The sequence below is a fragment of the Triturus cristatus genome, chromosome 1_2 (genome assembly GCF_964204655.1).
Source record: "Triturus cristatus chromosome 1_2, aTriCri1.1, whole genome shotgun sequence".
Classification (NCBI taxonomy): domain Eukaryota; kingdom Metazoa; phylum Chordata; class Amphibia; order Caudata; family Salamandridae; genus Triturus; species Triturus cristatus.
The window spans coordinates 1,089,496,489-1,089,515,216 of NC_140580.1; the positions used below are offsets into that span (position 1 = coordinate 1,089,496,489).

Below are 18,728 nucleotides of genomic sequence, written 5' to 3' on the forward strand. Positions count from 1 at the left end.
AACCTCCACATTTGGGCGATGATTATGAAAACAAACTAGATATAATGTTGACCTACAGGGAGGACTTTTATTCTGTGCATTAGTGACACTGCTGCGTTTTTAATGTTTGCAGAGGCCATGGTGGATGTAAATATGCCCGGAGATTTGGCCCATTGATAGCCGCTCTCATTCAGTTGATCCCCATCCAGAGCAATAAACTATTCTGAATGAGTGTACACCTTGCTATATACACCAGACTGCTCTACTGTGTTCCTGGTCTTGTTGTGGCAAATGTTCCTGCAGGACTTATGAGCTTGACTGTGGCTCATGGGCCTTACTCTGGCGGACCAAATTCTCCATGAATTTAATAACATTGTTATGGAAGGAGCACTATGTAAGGACAACTCCAGCCTCTATGTTTCCCAGTGAGGTCTTGCCCTCTCCTTCCTGACTCTTCATACTATAGAAGGGTGTCCGTTCTCTCCCATGCTGTGTTTTGTTTCTGTAAAGCCCCCACTCATTTTAGGAAGAATGAATATCTTAGGTAGGTCAATATATAGCTAAACTATCAACCTAAGCAGATGATGGCCTATTGGTTGGTTTTGTTACGAAACTGGTGGCTTTTCTTGGGCTAAAGTTTATGCTCCCACACTGGGTAAAGCTACCGACCACATCATAAATTAAATCTTGGTATAATTTAACTAGCTCCATCTTACATTTAAATCCAGTTTTCATAGTGCTCCTGAATGCAGATATGTTTTTAACTGTACCTTGTGTGGAGTGAAGGGGCACTTCCAAAGATATTAAGGAACAAGAAGACATATTAAAATATTTAAGAATTAAGAGAATAATCTGCCACGTCATTTTCTCTCTCTACCATCACTTCAAAATGGGCATTAGTCGTTAACACAGTTTCCTGGAGTGATGATATATTTTGCTTTATTTATTTGAAGTTGTATGTAGTGCAAGCCAGTCCTGAGAAGGCGATGAAGCACTCTGCACAACTTAATGCTGAGCTAAGTTTACATATTTTAATGTTGCAGTCTATAGAAACAGAATGTACATTTTAGGAACAACCACCTTTTTACAATTAAATATCAAATTGAAGTTTAATGGGAGATATATCAAAAACGAATTAAGTAGCAGTTTCCAAATTCAATCAGTGTTAATGTTTTTGCAATGCCCGGCTTGTTTCCATATGGGTACCGGTAGAAAAATTATTTAGTTGAAGTTTCCAAATGCAAGTCCAAACCAATCAAAAGGTTACTCAGTGTTCCAGGTGATCAAGAAATGTCGTTCATTATTTTGAATGTGGAACATCAACATGGGGCAAACACACACTGATAAGGATGTTTTTTTATAGCAATTGTTACCCAATGGGAAAAAACTAAGAATTGGTAAGACTTCAGCTGAAATTTTGTGAAGGCCAACTGTGGAAAAAAACATGAATAAAACATTTGACCAACTCCTACATAAAAGAAGTTCCATGAAACATATTCAAGAATGTTTATGCATGTACAATTTATTGTTTTTTTTGTACTTGTTATACTGAAGCTTTACGCTTTTAACAGAGTGGTATTGTTACATCTGTTTTAACCAGAAACCGTGTAGAGTTGAAAATTGTCCAACTTTGTTCTGTGACAACTATTAATGATAGCAAGAGGTGTCTAGGAGTTTGTAGTAGTTGTGGTTGCAATGATACATGTAATTTATTTTAACAAAAACACATAGAAAAGAGTGGTGCACTACAAAAAAACATGAGCAAAGTTAATATTCATTGCAAATACATACAATCAGCGTCATCCACACACATGAAACTGCACATGTAGGCTTTGCTGGAAAGACTGTGGAGTTGTGAATCAAGTTTTGGTTTGATAATCAATGAGAGAACATAACGGGATATTGTTTTGTGATGTTGACCAATATAATAAGTGTTGCATGTGGACCACTAGTGTTTCAAAAGATCACTTGTTTCCTTTTAAACTAGAATGGTCATTTCAGGAAAAGCTGGTCACTGCTCTACATTGTAAGGAAGGCACGCGATCTGACGTGGAACTCAGTGACTCAAGCGACACTAGTGACATCCGCGGAACGGCGATGGTGCAGCCAGGTCAGGATGTCCATCTTGGGCGGTCCCTGGTAGAGCCAGGTAAAATATCACAAATTTATATTCTGCACATACAGTGGCTGCTTCAATCACGCAGGGGTGTGCACACAAATGTCCTGATGTCTTCATGTGAAATTCCAAGAGGGCATATGTTCAGTATAAATTTAACCCTTTGGAACCAACTGAGGGCCATTCTTTTGGAGTACATGGAGCTTGGAACTCAGACCAACCCAAAATAACTGGTTGTATTTGAAGGCAGTTAACGTAATTCTGTTTCGACACAAGGAGTTGGAGAAAAGGGTACGCAAAGGATATGGGCTTTTCAACATGAAATCTCCGGGACCATTCCCCCTCGTGGTTATTTTAGGAAGCTCTTAAAATACAATGTTGATGGTTCTTGAAGGGTTTCTTACTGTGAAATAAAAAATCAAGTGGCAAACATCTCAAATCAAAGATGATGATCGCTAGAAAAAAAACAAAGGTATGGGTTCCTTTCTGATCAATGGGTGAAGCAAAAGGTTGGGGGTTTTAAGTACCGGAGGTCCTTTTTACCAAGAAGTGTGATTGGCCTGCACAGCTGCCTAGAAGCTCCCTGATCCTTGTAAAAGTAGCTTTAAAATGTCATTTCATGTTTTCTTTAAATGCTCATTTATATTTTTGGAAAAATAAAACAACTTCTGCATAGATACGCAGATAAAATATATCAAGCCTATGTCAAACTTATTGAAGGTAAGTTCATTGTAGAATTACATCACAAGGCTATTCAGAAAAATTAAATAAGGATTCTAAGGATTGATTTGATTTGCTGTAACATTATATGGTTCGGTCTCACTCCTGGTCTGCTTATATTATGTTAATAAGCTCAACTCTGATGGCGATAAGTCAGACCACCTACCGCCATCGTGCCGGGCAGGAAACCATCTGACAATGAGTGGGCGGCCCCACCCACCCAATTATGATTAATCCGCCACACAACGGTCGGAAAGTGATTTTTACTACTGTGGCATGTGCTAAGGCCCAGAAAAAGGCCGCCGCACAAGCTGCAGTACAAAAAAGCACTTTACCCATATCCATGCGCACATCCATGCACCATGTGCCAGACACCATTTGGTATTTTTAAAGGACAAGGGAACCCAAAAGGTAGATGAGGACCTTGGGTAATCGTTCAGTACAAACAACAATGGTCCTCAAATAGTTGGGGTATTGATTAGATAAATATAGTTCAGAATCGATACTATATTCCAGAAGTCCAGCCGGACAACCGATTTAAATATTCAAGTTAAAGAGTGCATACATATAAGAAAAAAATACACGTGGGACACAGTCCTGTGTCCAAATAGAGCAAAAACATTAGCAAAACAAACAAGGCATTTCAGGCAAGACAGAAAGTGGAGCTTATTAGAATATCCAGTGTTATAAGCTTTTACAAAACAGCTAATGCACTTTTTCAACACAATGGAATAACGTGCATGCTATTTTAGGGGGGGGGTCGACGACGTTTCGATCACTGCAGTTGCCCCCGTCGTTTACAATCAGGTATGTACGCATCTAAGTCCTGATGATGATCCTGGTACTCCTCTAAAAGGATCGAAACGTCGTCGACCCCCCCTAATAAGCTCCACTTTCTGTCTTGCCTGAAATGCCTTGCCGTGTATTTTTTTCTTATATGTATGCATTCTTTATCTTGAATAATTAAATCGGTTGTCCGGCTGGACTTCTGGAATATAGTATCGATTCTGAACTATATTTATCTAATCAATACCCCAACTATTTGAGGACCATTGTTGTTTGTACGAGACACCATTTGGTGCCTGGCACATGGTGAATGGATGTGTGGGAGCACTGCATGTGCCTCCAGTGCCTAGCAATGTCCCACAGGGTACGGAGACTCTGCTTGGGGACCCCAAAGTCCATTTCCATCTGCCTTTTCATGGTGGTCGGACTGCCATTAAAAGGCAGCCAGAAAGGTACATCCCAATTCCTACGGTGGTGCCTGCGCAGGCACCGCCAACATTGTAGGGATAGGAGTCTGACCGCCTCCCGATGGGACATTGGATCCTGTCGGAGTCGACGGTCTTACCCCCGACCTCTGCATTCCGACCTGCTGCATCAAAATGCGGCAGTCAGACCGATGCCCTGGATGTCGGGTCGAATGGTGTCGGTGACGGTCCGCCCGCAGTCGTAATGAGGGCCTAAGTCGTGGTGAAATATTCCAGTCATCGGAGCGCATAACAAAACCATTGGTAAAGAAAGGAAGTGGGCCTGAGATAGTTAAAATTTAGTAATAGAAAAATGCAAGGTTTTGCACAAAATCCATTTGCTGTTTAGAGAAGAAACTGCATTTTGCCTCTTTTTCTATGAATTGGAGAGTACCCACAGTACACTACATATCACAAACAGTGCCCAAGTGAAAAGGTGTTTCGGGATCATCTGGAGGTTTGTGAAATTAGACAAAGTATTATTAGGAGTCCATGAGAGGTATTTTTCACACACTATCGCGCTTAAGTTGACCTGCTGCTCTACACCCTTGTGTGGGGGTTGAGATGCACCTTTAGGATGAAGTGAGGTGGTCTCTTATAGGGTCTCATGGGATGCACAGGCCTCTTTACCCACAACCAGAGCTCCTCTTTCACACACCTGTCTGAAACCAGAAATTAACCTGCAGTTTATGTACATCGGCTACTGAGGCTCAGGTCCAGCATTCTACAGGTTTCTTCTACAGGGGATCTGCAAAGGAATTAAAAAACACACACTACTCCTGTATATTGCTTGGAGCCCATGACACATGAGTTCCATGCACTACCTGATGGCTCAGGGACCAAATGCTCAATAATGTCTGTTGTGATTTGTTGGTAACAAGATTAAAGGAAAACAAAAAGCAGGAGTGGCTGCAAAAGGTTCAGCGACAATCAATCTCTCAGGGGAACATTCCATTCCATTCCATTTTTTTGCTCACTGCAGCACTCCAGGAGGGGAGCAGCCATATTCAAATCTATCTTGGCCCTACTTTAATATTGAGATTGATATATTTTTAAGAGTGGGCCATGCTTTTTCTCCCGATTCATGAAAATCATCTTGAGAGATGCAATTTGAGTATGGCGAGGTACCCACCCTTTGTGTGCTGGATGTGTAGTAGAAGGAACCTGAGGCTGCTGAGTTGAGTGATGAGAAGTAATTACTAGAAGCATTCAACTGAACTGAAGAAGAACCAACAAAAGAGACAAAAGAAGCAGTCCCAAACTAGCATCTTCCTGAAAAGTTGGAGTAAGACGTCCCTTCGGTGGACACTCTTATTCAGGGGTAGTTACTTTTGATGTCTAGACTACGACCAAAAGTATTGAATGGAAACTATCCTTGGTGAAGGCAGCTTAGAGGACATGGCTTCCAAAACTGAGTGTACTGAGACCCAGATCCAAGGACTTAAATGAGTGAGGTACAAGTTCAGTGAGTAAAGGAAGTGATGCAGATACATAAAGCTTTCATGGACTTTGTTATACCGTCTATGATCTGCAAGGAAAATTAACTTAAAAACCCTTTAAAATATGTGGGGTACAAATTCTTTCATTTCTGCTCTTACAATCCATAGAGCTGGAAGATCATCCCCCAGTTCCCTTGGAAATTCACACACTGCTTCATACCCAAATGTGAGGACATGGGCTGAGAGTGCCTGGTGCTGAGACCATCATTCCAGTTTTGGGAACACCTTGCTATTGAGACGTTGTCATGCACGTTGTGGTCAAAATAGGATGTACGTTTTTCAGCTACTAAAATGTTGATTTTTCTTGAGCTGTACTACTCAGAGGGTGAGGCAAGAATCCAAAGTTGCCATCAAAGACCTCTACTCTTTAATGTTTGAAGAATAATTTTTGCTCCCTGCTAAGAAATGGATAATCAGTGATAAGAGATTGAGTTTCGCAATCAAAGCATGGCTTCCTGGAGGTCAAACATGGAAGGATGTCCAGAAGAGGTCTGGAAGACACCAGCATTTGAAACCTACCCTGCATGTCTATAGACCTTGTTAATCCTACAAGTCACACATTGCGCACATCTCCAGGGAACATGCCTTTTGATATTTCTGGTAGCATTCTTCTTGTCTGTATACACTTTCCTCCTTTTTCCTGTTTCATTCTATCACCTCCATTCCTTCTTTACTGTTCTCTTCTCCACTTGGCGGGCGCAGTGGCCATTGGGTTTTCCTTCTTTAGGGTTACAGTCTAATAAAGGAGTGACATTTATGGAGTAATGTCCTTTTTATCTGCTTCTGATAATTTTGTTCATGTTGTTTTGCCCAATAAACAGATTTAAAACTAAAGGATAAAGACCAAGAGGAACACATAGAAGAAAAGACAGACAAAGGATCTGCTCTGCAGACCCAGGTATAATTAAAAAAGCTGCATATAAATATTGTGTGTGTGTGTTTATGTGTGCGTGTGTGTGTGTGCGTGTGTGTGTTTTAAAGACTGTGTCTGTGAAATTCAGTCTCATCGTGAGCTCACCTCTGTTGTTAAAATATCGTGCTTTCAAGAGGCCAATGCTAGTTCTCATAAGTCAGGATATCCACATGAGATCAATTTACATAAATTGAATTTCATTAAGAATTATTCATATTGTTAGTTATATTCCAGAAAATCTGGCATGGGTCCAGCTATTGGTTACGCAAGTTACCCAGGTTAATGCTTTTGCTGCATCATTTTCACCCAGTCTTGAGACTTCCATCATCCTAGAAATAGCGTATTTAATGGGTTTGCTTGTTTGCCAGAATAGGGAAAACACTTCTATTTGTAATCAGAAAGGAATTTCCTTAATTTATGAGATTAGGTAGAGTGGTAAGTACATGAGCTTGCTTTCTGTCTACCAGCAAGTGATCATAAACCACTCCCATTGCCTTTATGTCTGATTGAAAAGTTTCTAAACAGATTCTTGAATAATGATCAAAGACAGCAAGATAATATAAAGTAGCACCTTATCCTTCCAAGACAGATACAGTTATTGAATAAAATAACAAGATACATTTTAACACTCAGTCTACAAAATGGCAAACCTTACGCTACAACGACTCCACAAAATGCAAAAAATTAATATCGGAAACCACACAAACCATGGCATTGCTGTCAACCATAACTGTGTTCCTTTACATTCCTATAGTGTATTGTAAATACCACTAACCCATTATTTAAGACACATGTATATAAATGAACGAATAAATGCTGTTCCTGAATATTTGCTTTAATCGCTGAGGACTTATTATGTATATCAATGATATTTAAATTCGGTATCCATGAAATTGTGGGACATTTATTCTTAGAATTATGGAAAAATATTTGACAGACTTCCCAAATGTGTTAAGGCTGTTTTAATCGCTAGGAAGCACACGTGCAAAAATAGAGTTGCCTAATTTCACAAAAATGGTTTACTAAAATTAACATCAACAAAAATTAATTTTGAGCAATATTTTCTAGCACAATATTCTGCTGAAACAACATTTGGCAGGAAATGTTCCCAGCGAAATAGCAAAATTTTACCAGAGGCTAAATTAAAAAAGTTCCTGAGATTTCAAATGATCAAAATGCACCCTTTTCCAATTTATCAGAGACACCAATAGCTTCTAAGCCTTTTTGCGGTATACTATTAAGAACTATACTTTTAGGACACTGTTTAGTCTTTTGCTTCCCTATTGCCAAATAAGGGAAGTCTGTGCCTTCTTTGTCTCAGCCACATCATATCCTGCTGTAGGTTCAGATGTTTCTATTAAGACAACCACCATCCAGCAGGTTTGTATGTGGGTGTGTGATATGTGGATTTGTAGTTTCTTTTCTGAAGTACTGATGATGGGTGATGAGTGGTGTTCTTTCTCTCCTAACAGATTGCAGACTTGCTGGCTGTCCTGCGAGAATGTGACGAGGTGGACCAGTTGGTTCTCAGGAACACTGGTATGACCGATGAATTACTGGATCTTCTGACGAAGGCCTTGATCGAAAGCCAATCAGAAATCGAAACGATAAACCTAAATCTGAACAATCTCAGCTCAGCTGCAGCTCACGATATTGTACTACTACTGAAAGCAAAGCCTTCACTTAAAAGACTCCTGTAAGTAAGGAATGTACTGCATAGGGTACCCCACAGTCTGAAAAAGAAATTAACCTAGTGGGTCAAAGAATTAATACATGAATTAGGTCTGGGAGGATAATTGAAGCATAATGATGTATCGTGATTGGAAATTACAGCACTACTCTCCCAATTTCTTACCAAAAGGTAAAAACATTTTTTTAAGTAGCCCTTGTTCCTTTAAGAGACATGGCCTGATTTAAATTTAAATTTATTTTTTCCTTTTTGGGAATGGAAATTGAGGTAGGATGGTTTGCTGTACCTTGCCTCAGATAGTTTTACTATTTTGTGGGTATTGATTGCCCATTATATCATGGACAATAAATACCCCAAAATAGCAAAACTATCTGAGGCTGGGGTTAAAGCTCTGAAACATCTACAGCTGCATTGTTGCAAGCTGCGTAGTCAAAGGGTAAAACAACCACAAATAGATTTTTTGTCCAATGGTAGGGTTGACACACAATTTGTGACTAGGGCCTATTTGTGTTTAACATTGGGGTGCAATAACACTTTATACTCAAACAACTACTAAACTACAGAAGGAGATAAACGAATGACGTCTTAATTTGCAGGAAAACTCAGTAATGCTACTTGTCTACAACTGTTTAAACAACATACAACTTCATCACTGGTAGATCTATGTGCCGTAGCAAACAAATAAAATTAGAACTGTCTACCGGGCCGGCAGTGACGATCGTTCCGCCATCGTGAAGAGCATTACCCACCGCCATATTAGGATGGTGGTGGGTATCGCAGCGGACGCAAAGTCCGTCCGCTGCTTTTCCACAGGTGGCAATCGTTATGAGTGTCTGCTGGGCGGAGCTGGGCCACTAATATGGTGGCTGTGCCTAGCAGTCACCGTCCGCCATATTAGGATGTGGGTGTTTGAGGGGCCTTTCCATGGCTTCGATGCCATCATGGAAAGGCTGGAGGGGATTGGCTTTGGGGGCCTGTTGCGGGCCCCCTCTGTGGGGGGGGTGGTGAGGGGGTGCACTGGGGGGGTTCCCATGGTACCCACCTGCAGTTCCGTGCACCGCGTGGTGCCTGCCACGTGGTGCAGGGAAATGCTGTGCATGGTCTTTTACCATTGCGGACGGTGCTGCAGCCAGCAGCACCGCCCGCAATGGTAATTGCACTGGTGGGACTGCCGCACGTCTGGCGGGTGGTCCCATCACTCTTATGATGGCGGGCGGACTGATGTCCGCCTGTCATCATAATGAGCCCCCAAGTTCCTAAAACCATAAATATCTTCAAACAATGTAACTTTTTTTTCCAATACCAGATAGCCCTAGTGTCAGGGCCATCCCTTACATTTTTTGCCTTCCTCCTGGTATTTTTCTGACCTGGTGTTGGTGGTTTTAGGACTATGGGCACTTTATCACTGCTGCCCAGTGAAATGCATGTGCTCTCTATGGTAAACGTGGTAGGATTGGTCTACACCTGTTTGGCATATTTAATTTACCTATCAGTCCTTGTAGAGTGGTATCTCATATACCCAGGGCCAGTAAATTAAATGCTACTGGTGGGCTTGCAGCGCTGATTGCGCCACCCACCAAAGTAGCCTTTTAAATCTGTCTCAGGCCTCGGACATTGCAGGGCCTGCGCACACAGTTTACTGCTGCTGTGATGTGGCACATGAAGTGGGTGCCACGTCTGTGACTCCCCTTTTCGTACATATCAGTCACCCCTAAGGTAGGAACTAGCTAGCCCAACGGGCAGGGTGCACTGTAGGTAAAAGGCAGGACATGTACCATAACTGTGTGGCATGTCCTGGTAGTAACAAACAGCCATTTTGGTTTCTCACTACTGTGAGGCTACCCTCTCATAGGAATGCATTGGGGATTCTCTGATATGTGTGTCAATGGTAATTCCTGATATGAGAGTAGTGGCATGATCAAGTTTGGTATGTTTGGAATAGTGGTAATAAATGCTACGTAATGGTGTTCGCAGATTTGTTGTCACTATTTTAGAAATGCCACTTTTAGAAGTGGGCATTTCTGTTTGCTATATGTCTTTGTGCCTGTCTGATGTGTATTGCATATCTGGCTCTGGAGTGACAGGGGCTGGGGAGGTGCTGTGGCTCCAGAGGGTCTGGATGAGTCAGCTCTAGGCTGAATAGGCCGATCTGCATTTGGAGTAGTGGCAGGAGTAGCACCTGGGCCTGAATAGGACTATGTCTGCCTTCCACAATGCTGGCTCTGCCCACCTGTGGTGAGTCTGGGGCCAGAGCCTACACTTACAAAGGAGGTTGCTGTGCACTGTAAATAAAATGTTAAGTGCCCCTAAGAACTGGTTTAGACCGGGCACAGAGCCCTGTGCCAGAGGGAGAACAGAGAACATAGGGTGTATAAATATTGGGGCTGTGACCCCATGTAAGGTGTGCTGTTGTGCTTACTTGGGACTAGTAGCCAGCAGGCTGCTGGACTGCCAGGAGAAACCACCGTCTGGGACCAAGCTCTTAACTGCTGGGGAGGGGCTGCAGGAACTGCCCCTCTGCTTAGGGTCCCTACGTGCTGGTCTGCCTGCTATTCCTCTGCCCAGCTCTGCCCCTTGTGACTCTGGGGCTCAGCACAGGAGAAGCGCTTTCTGTGAGGGAGAAGCCACAAGCACTGCCTGCTTCCTGTTCGGTGCCCCTACTGCGGGAGGAACCGGAGCCTCATGGGCTCGCACCAACTGTGAACCGCCAGAGTGCAGCAGCGTAAGTAGCGCCGAAACGGAAAGTAGTCGGAAGTCAGGCAGAGCCTGACTGTGGGCGGGGCTGGTCAGCATGAAAGACGGAGCCTCGCAGGCTCGCCGGACACCGTGGAAGAGGATCTGAGCCTCACGGGCTTCATGCGGCTGCACCCTTCTGGGCGATTGGCCCTGCGAGGGAAGAGAAGCCCCGATGAGTGGGGCTTACAGGGCCCACTTTTGGTGCCTACGTGTGCACATTTCCCTGCAACTGCAAGCCCCGGTGAGGGCGGCTTCCAAGGTTCACTGTTGGTGCCTGTTTGTTCGCACAGCTGCGCCGCCAAATTGCGGGCAGCTGCAACGTGGGGGCATTCTTGTTTGAGGGGAGACAAGGGTGGGTTGCACTCATCCCCCCCCAATTGCTTTGCAGGTCTTTTTGGGTTCATTGTTAAGGCTGCAACTGCAGCCAGGGGGCTAGTGGAAGCTCCGTGTCCAGAAGGAAGGGACACACAGAGCTTGGAGAGCCCTGACCTTGTAGGACAGAGGGCATTGCGGGTAAGCCCAAGACGGGCCCAGAGGATAAGGCCAGACGGCCTGGAGATCGCCTCCATGTTTTGGTTGAACATAAGGCCCTGAGGTGGTGTGTGCACCTTATTAGTGTTACTGTGGTGCACTATTAATTTAGGATGTATGCCAAATATGATTTATGCATAATGTGTTTATGCTAAATGCCTCTTGCCAGTAATTACTGGTTGTTTGGGGTTTTCACTACTTGTGTGTTCTAATGGTTATGACAGTAGCCCGATTGGCCCTATAATGTATATAATCCCCTGTAAAGTAATACCTAGTGCCAGGTGGCACAGTGTACGTATTTGATTGCATTCTAATGTGTTTTATGAGTAATGCAAAGGCTATTATTTATATAACCTTGTGAAGAGTATCTTTTGTGGTGTGCCTAGTGTGTCGCTGCTGTGTGAACGTGTTGCGCAAACGCTTTACACATTACCTCTGGGATAAGCCCGACTGCTCTGCCAGGCTACCAATGGGGCAGTGGCGGCTGGTGACATTTGAAAGTGGTAGGGTGTAAAGGTTTGCAATGAGTGCCCAGCAAGGAGCGAAACATAAAATATGACAGGCCCCCACACCCTCATAATGGATGAGCCATGCTGAGCCAAGGCCCCTATTGAGGAAAAAGCGTCCCTTCATTGTGTTTATGATTAAAAGCAATCATTATATTTGCCGCACAGTAACGCAGAAAAATACTGGCTTCTGCTGATTTTCAAGTATTCTCTAAGACAGACATAACATGCCCATTTTATTATACGATTAAATAATGGGCTTTGACTGACAGCGGGAGAATTATTGCTGGCGCATAAATGAGAGAATAAGTTCTTCTGACAATGATTGCAGTACTCTTCCACCCCTGCATACCCCTTCACTCTCACCACCATCATACATGTGTTTTTTTCCACTAAATGAATGGAGATTCCTTACCTTAAGGAAAACATTCGGGCAAAACTTGATCTCCCAGACCAGTCATGCAGCTCAACTCATTATTTTTAGAGTGAATATAGAGATCTTTTAATAACCACAGCCATATCCCCGGGAACCAGAATGGAGCAGGCACACAACGAACTTTAACAACCAGCCTCCTGCCTCTATTTATGACTGGATTAGACAAAATCCAAATTGCAAAGCACTTTGCAATCCTCCAAACATTAAGAATGCCAATGACAACGAATGAGGGCTCTCGGAGAATATCTGAATACATACCGCCAGGACACAACTGCTAAGGTTCACACTTGCATGCTTGCATTGCACTCTGACACGCACGTATTTAAAGACAAATGGGGTGAGCAGGGGTTATCTTCAGCGTGTTACTCCCTTGCCTGACTAGAGTGGTGGTTTCTACCTGGCTTAGGTGCATGCCCTAGCCAACCAGAAATCCCATTTCTAACACCTAGTAATTATCATGAGAGGCATACTGGAGAGGTCGGAAGTGACATCATAGAAGAAGGGGACATTATGAAATATATAATGTAGCATTTCACTAGGTTTGACCTACATTCATAGTAAACCTATTCACAGCCTTCTCTGACGAGCATTTAGAGAAGCACACGTATGGAGAGAAGAAGAAGAAAACAATGTTAAGTGTGAGGTGGTAAGAGAATGCAGTGGCACAAAATAGAATATCAGAAGTGCTAAGAACCAAGGCACCTAATGTCCAACAGACCGGTAGCAAAAAGTGGTTGCAAATTGCATAGCAAATTTGCGATTTGTATCTAATTTTGCAGTTCAACTGATGTACTAATCATGTTGCAAATCTCCAATCGCAAGGTGTCACGGAAAAATCGGCCTATTGAATTAGGCAAGTCACTATTTGCAATTGGCTACAGGCATGGGGCTGGGTGTCTTCAAGAAACAGCAGACCACCATCCCTGTGTTTTCATTACCAAACGGGAATCTTTTTTTGAAGCAGCCCATGATCTTTAAAAAACAATCCTATTTGAGAATACATCGGGAATGGCAGTCGGTGGACCACTGCTTGCTGTTCCTGAGGTTCCCTGCAAGAATTTACAAAGGGTCTTTCCCCTTTGCGAATCAGTTACCTCCTCTGAATTTATCAATCATTTGCAATTGCGGTCACAAACTTTTGGTGAATATCATGTCAACCTTCAATCAGGAAGGGATGACCCTTTCATCCCCTCCTCCTAATTATGATTTGGAATGGATAACAAAAGCCATTTTGCAAAGCTTTTGCATGCTGCAAAATGGGGTTAGTAAATAGGAAAAGCCATGTTCTAGTCACAAACTCTGTGATTTTGCAAATGCAGACTTTGTAATGTTGCTTGTACATGAAATACCTTGAAAAAACAAGAGGCGCTTGGCAAAACAGGAACAGTTTGTTTCATTAAACAGTATGGCCGGGAGCACAGTCACAGGCATAGGATCTGAGGACTGCCTCAATTTATAATCAGTCCAACATAGATTCATACAGTTCATAGGATGCAATAGAATGGTTCCGCCAGTCCTTTTTCAGAGAGGAATCTGGACCGCTGTCTTTGGAGCCATAAATTAATCCTTTGGATGAGAAATCCAGGTGGGCCTCAACTTTGCATGGACACAATTCTGCCAGTAGATAATGTGTCCAGATGTCTGGCATGGGAGCGCGTAATCACTGCATGTAGTGTGTGTGGTGTGTCCTGATTGGCTAAGTGTTCCCAACTTCATGTGGTATCTGACTTTATGGTGTTTTGGGAACGTGCACACCCTTCCAACCATGTGTGCTTTTTGGGGGCAATCTCCCTGGACCATTGTTGCGTCGCTGCACCTGTTTGTGGGATTGATCTGGGATTTCCTGTTCGCTCATTTGTCTGCTGGCTACATGCTACCCCACCTGTGATCTGTCGATCAGTGACCTCGGGCCTGTCTCAGGGCCTGCATAACTAAGTATTTCTGAGTTGGTGTTGACGTGAAGTTCACAATGGGCGAATTATCAATAAAGATGCGTTTTTGTACATGAATGTATTGTTATTCACATTGGCATCGACTTTTACAATAATAACAGTAATAGCAAAATAGATGTGTACATCGGATAAGAAGTATGACAAACTCACAATACTTGCAATTATTCAATGATTAAAAAACAATCAGAGAGTCTTAAAAAAATATTTATTTTCTTTCTTATTTTCTACTTGCAGATTATTTGGAAATGAAATGGGTGATGAAGGTATCACAGAACTAATGAGTGGGCTGTCAGACTTGCTCACAAGAGATAAAGATAAAGCCAGACTGCAAATCCCTCCAACAACAGAGAACAACCCATCAAGATCTTTAAATCTCATTGAATTGGATATTGGTGGCAACAAACTCACGAGCAAAGGTCTATGGAGTGTAGCCTCTTTTGTTCGAATGAACCCTCCCATCCAGTACCTTGGCTTGGCCCAAAACAACATTGAAAGCTTAGAAGGGTGGATGGAATTTTTTGACAGCATGAAGATCAACACTAACATCACCCACATGCTCTTAGATGAGAATAATCTTGGTGATGAAGGGACAAGACTTCTGGCAGACATGCTCAAAGTTAACCGGAGCCTTACCAAAATTGATCTGGACTCAAACAACATAGGAGAGGACGGAGCTACTGCGATCATTGAAAGCCTAACCACCAACACGCATAGTTTTCTGGTTCAAGTAAGCCTGGATGAGAATTTGCTTTGCGCGGACACAAGAGACAAAATTAATGAATTACTGACAAAGAACTTTTGAGAGGTACAGATACTTGCAAAAAAACACTGCATTCAAACCCATCAATAGGATACATTTTCTTTTTTTTAATGAATATGTTTTTTCTTTTTATTAAATGAGATTATTTTTCAATTTCAAAAATGCTCTTTAACAATCCATCGATAGAGAACATAAAACATTATGATCTTTCACAATTTAGTAACTCTGTGGGTCACTGGGAGAGGATTAATAGTCTTAAGTACTTTCAACATTAACTTTGTTATCCATAAGGTCTTCATTTCCAAAGTTGAGGAAATCCTGATTCATCTGGTGACAGGAGCTGTGGAACATGTGGGTTTACAGAAAATGCAGTAATAGTGCCGCCTCTGGACATTTCTAGTGGAATATGTCTGCAAATCCTGGAATGAGTGAAAAAGCATGTGAGAATCAGTGCAGAAACTCTGTTGTATGTGATATTTCCCTAATCATATGGGTCTTTCCCACATAAGGGTGGTAATACCGCACACGGAAATTACCACACCTTGCAATGTCAAGATTGCTGGGTGAAGTATTATCATCATCATTAATCTTTATTTCTGCAATATTTCAGCCATAAAAGATGCAAGTAAAATCGGGATTACAATAAAATATCACATCAGGTGTCCAGTGATGCGTCATCAGAAGGCCTAGGTGCTGGGAATCTCATTTCTTGTTGACTAGTAAAGAACATGGGTGTTGTACTGTCTAAAAATATGAACTCATTTCATAGAATAGGAAGGAGATATTATAGGGTCAGTAAGACAGCGTTTAATTCTCAGACACTGTTTTCTGTTTACGTAATCCTCCAACAGACCAAACTTTGTGGACTTCTCATCTTTACAGGGACCCATCTGACACTAGTTTGTTGGCAGGAATCCACTTAAAATGGGATCTATATCATCTGGTTGATGACTACTCATGTTCATCACGATGGAGAAGACCCATCAGTCGGAGCAAAGCGGAAGTATTTGAGGTTTCCACATACAACCCACATTTTTGAATGTGTTATCTCTTCCAATGTAGCTTTAAAAAAAAAAATACAATAATGGAAATTTCTACACAACAATGATGCCCTTGGTCTCCTTCTCACATTAATATGGAAGCAGCAGCTCCTTGATGCATCAGACCCTTTGCTTACTGTTATGTCTGTGGATCTAAATGCTTTGACTTTGCACAGATCGCATGATGGCACCATTTTCTAAACAGAGGGATCTCCTGTCAAGTAATTTCAGTTCCTGTCGAATGTTTAATACTTTATAGGGTTACAATACAATCAGTCAAAAAAGTCCCCACATTTGTCAAAGCCTGAATTAAACAGGTTTAAGATTTTTTGCAATAAACCCTGAAGTGTACAGGTATATTTTTCCAACAAAATATCAACCAAACAATACAAGTCTAATTTAAACACTGTTATCAATTGAAATATCATGAGTGCAAACAACAGAATGTTTGTTGTTTGCTTCAGCGCCATTACTTTAAAGCTCAAATACAGTTTAAAAAAGATTGCATGGTTCCTTTCATAAAAGGCCACCAGATAAAGGTTCTCTTGGGGGAAATTACAAAGGAAAATGTTGATACAAGAGCCATTTCCCTATATTTGACACAATATAATGCCTTAGTTCTGAAACACATGCAACATTGTTTTACCGCAGGCCCGAGTAATCGCCATCCAATCTCAGTTACAATTTTTCCATAAATAGACATGCCATGCAATTCGAGCCACCCCTGCAATACTACCTTTAATGAATATTTGGTTAGAGTGCCTTAATAATATTACTGAAAAAATATGTGTATTTCGCCCCAGTCTTAAAGTTGAAGGAAAAATTGTTTGAAGGAAAACATGGATTATTGTGGAGCTCTTAACATGTAATCAGGTTTTAAGACAGGGTGGTCGGATTCTATATAAATATCAAATTTGTAATTTCATACTGATAGCTAATCTACCGAGGTATAATTTCCTTTATGAACCACTTCAATAATTTAACAAAGAAAAAAGATTTCATCCTGCTTATAGTTCAAATTACTTACAAAGTCTGTGGTTATCCTATAAATCTGCTGTCTCACAGGAGGTTTTAGACTTATGCTGGAACCCTCTGAATTTGACAGATTTCGTATAATGCGCATGTAGATAATACATTTGTGCATCACAATTTTAACGCAATGAGAATCATAAAATGATCATTGTCAGACAAAGAATACTCAAAATTGTGCTCTTTTCTCAAAGTACTCAAACAACCTCTAAGGTATGTGCACCCTCCAATCTTATTCAGTTGATTATTCACACGGTCAGTAGAGTTACAAAAATAATCATTGACACATGATAATTCCTGTTGGCTTGGCTCCACCCACATGGCAGGAGCAGACCATCATTTATGTTGTCAAAATAAATTATGTGCCTTTCACTACTTGTGAATTGTCAATGCTTTGCAAAAGGCAAACAATAGGCATAGGGATTAGTGATCTCTTTCTAAGATAAAAAAAACAGAATTCTTACAAAAGGTAAACAATACAACAAAATAAAGCAATTTGGTCTCCCTTCTTGGTCTGGTATTCCTACACATAGGTCTTAGTTATAAAGTCTGTTGTTCTTAATACGTACTGCCTTTTCCTTTTAATTATCTTCCTAGCAAGCATCTGATTTGAAAGATAGTAATCAGCCCTCACACTCATATCGTCTTAAAGTTCACTATAGGCTCTGGGCAGGAACCAAGTGACACCTAGGTACATGGTGATAATATTATTAATCAGTGTAGTCTGGCCAGCAAAAAGAAGAAAGATGCCATACTGTGCAAAGAGCAATATGACGGCCCTCTCTTCAAACTTAGCCCCCCCCCGGTACAGACGATAAGTACTGTTATTAATGCATATCTGTCTGTGTATGGCTGGTCTCTTTCATGTTGTACTTCTGGAATAATTACCTTACATCAAGCACATTTTGTTCTATTTATTCTGAACAAGATTTGCAGGTTCCAGAATTATATTTTGTTATGATGCCCTTGTTCACTTAACACATTTTATGATGTACTTCCTGATTTATCGCTCAATAAAAACATACAATATTCCAACTAAGAATAGCTGTGTAGTTCCTGAAGGATTTGTGATAGGGGTCCACCTATTTGTCTCTGTTAAGAATAGTATCTATAAATTGCACAAATCATGGGATGAAACAAGTCCATTGCTGGTCTGTGTCCCAAAGTACAGCCTTTAGGGTAGATGTTTAAAAAGGTTATAGCTGCACCTGCTCCGAGTTAATTCAGACCCAAAGGTCCAGGTAAGGACACAGTTGAATGTGTACCCTACTTAAAAATATTACTAAACACAAGCATTTGGTGAAAACTCTGGTTCATATACTAGATAAAAGGGAAAACCTTTCTGGCATTTTCCTATAGTAATGCAGACCTAAATTCTGCTTCTACTTCATGACCTTATTGAAATCACTACAATGTAAGTCATCCTGATTGCAACATGTGCATAGCATCGACAGAAAGACCCTCAAAGGGCTGCGCTGCCAGAGTCAATAGAGGTTCCTGGCACAGTATTCCAACAAGGTAAGAAAAAACTGCAATAAACTTTTTCTAAGACTATAGTCTATCTAGTCCAT

The 18,728-nt window shown here is 41.6% G+C and overlaps 1 protein-coding gene across 1 annotated transcript in view; it reads left to right on the forward strand.

Moving 5' to 3' along the window:
* Positions 1–15,259, forward strand: part of LOC146868720 (uncharacterized) — a 70,030-nt gene extending 54,771 nt beyond the window's left edge. Inside the window, exons 6-9 of the mRNA XM_085624152.1 lie at positions 1,967–2,128; positions 6,386–6,462; positions 7,950–8,173; positions 14,563–15,259. Of these exons, the coding sequence (XP_085480278.1) occupies positions 1,967–2,128; positions 6,386–6,462; positions 7,950–8,173; positions 14,563–15,130 (1,031 nt within the window). The 3' untranslated portion in view covers positions 15,131–15,259. The remainder of the gene's footprint in view (positions 1–1,966; positions 2,129–6,385; positions 6,463–7,949; positions 8,174–14,562) is intronic.
* The last annotated feature ends 3,469 nt before the right edge of the window (positions 15,260–18,728 follow it).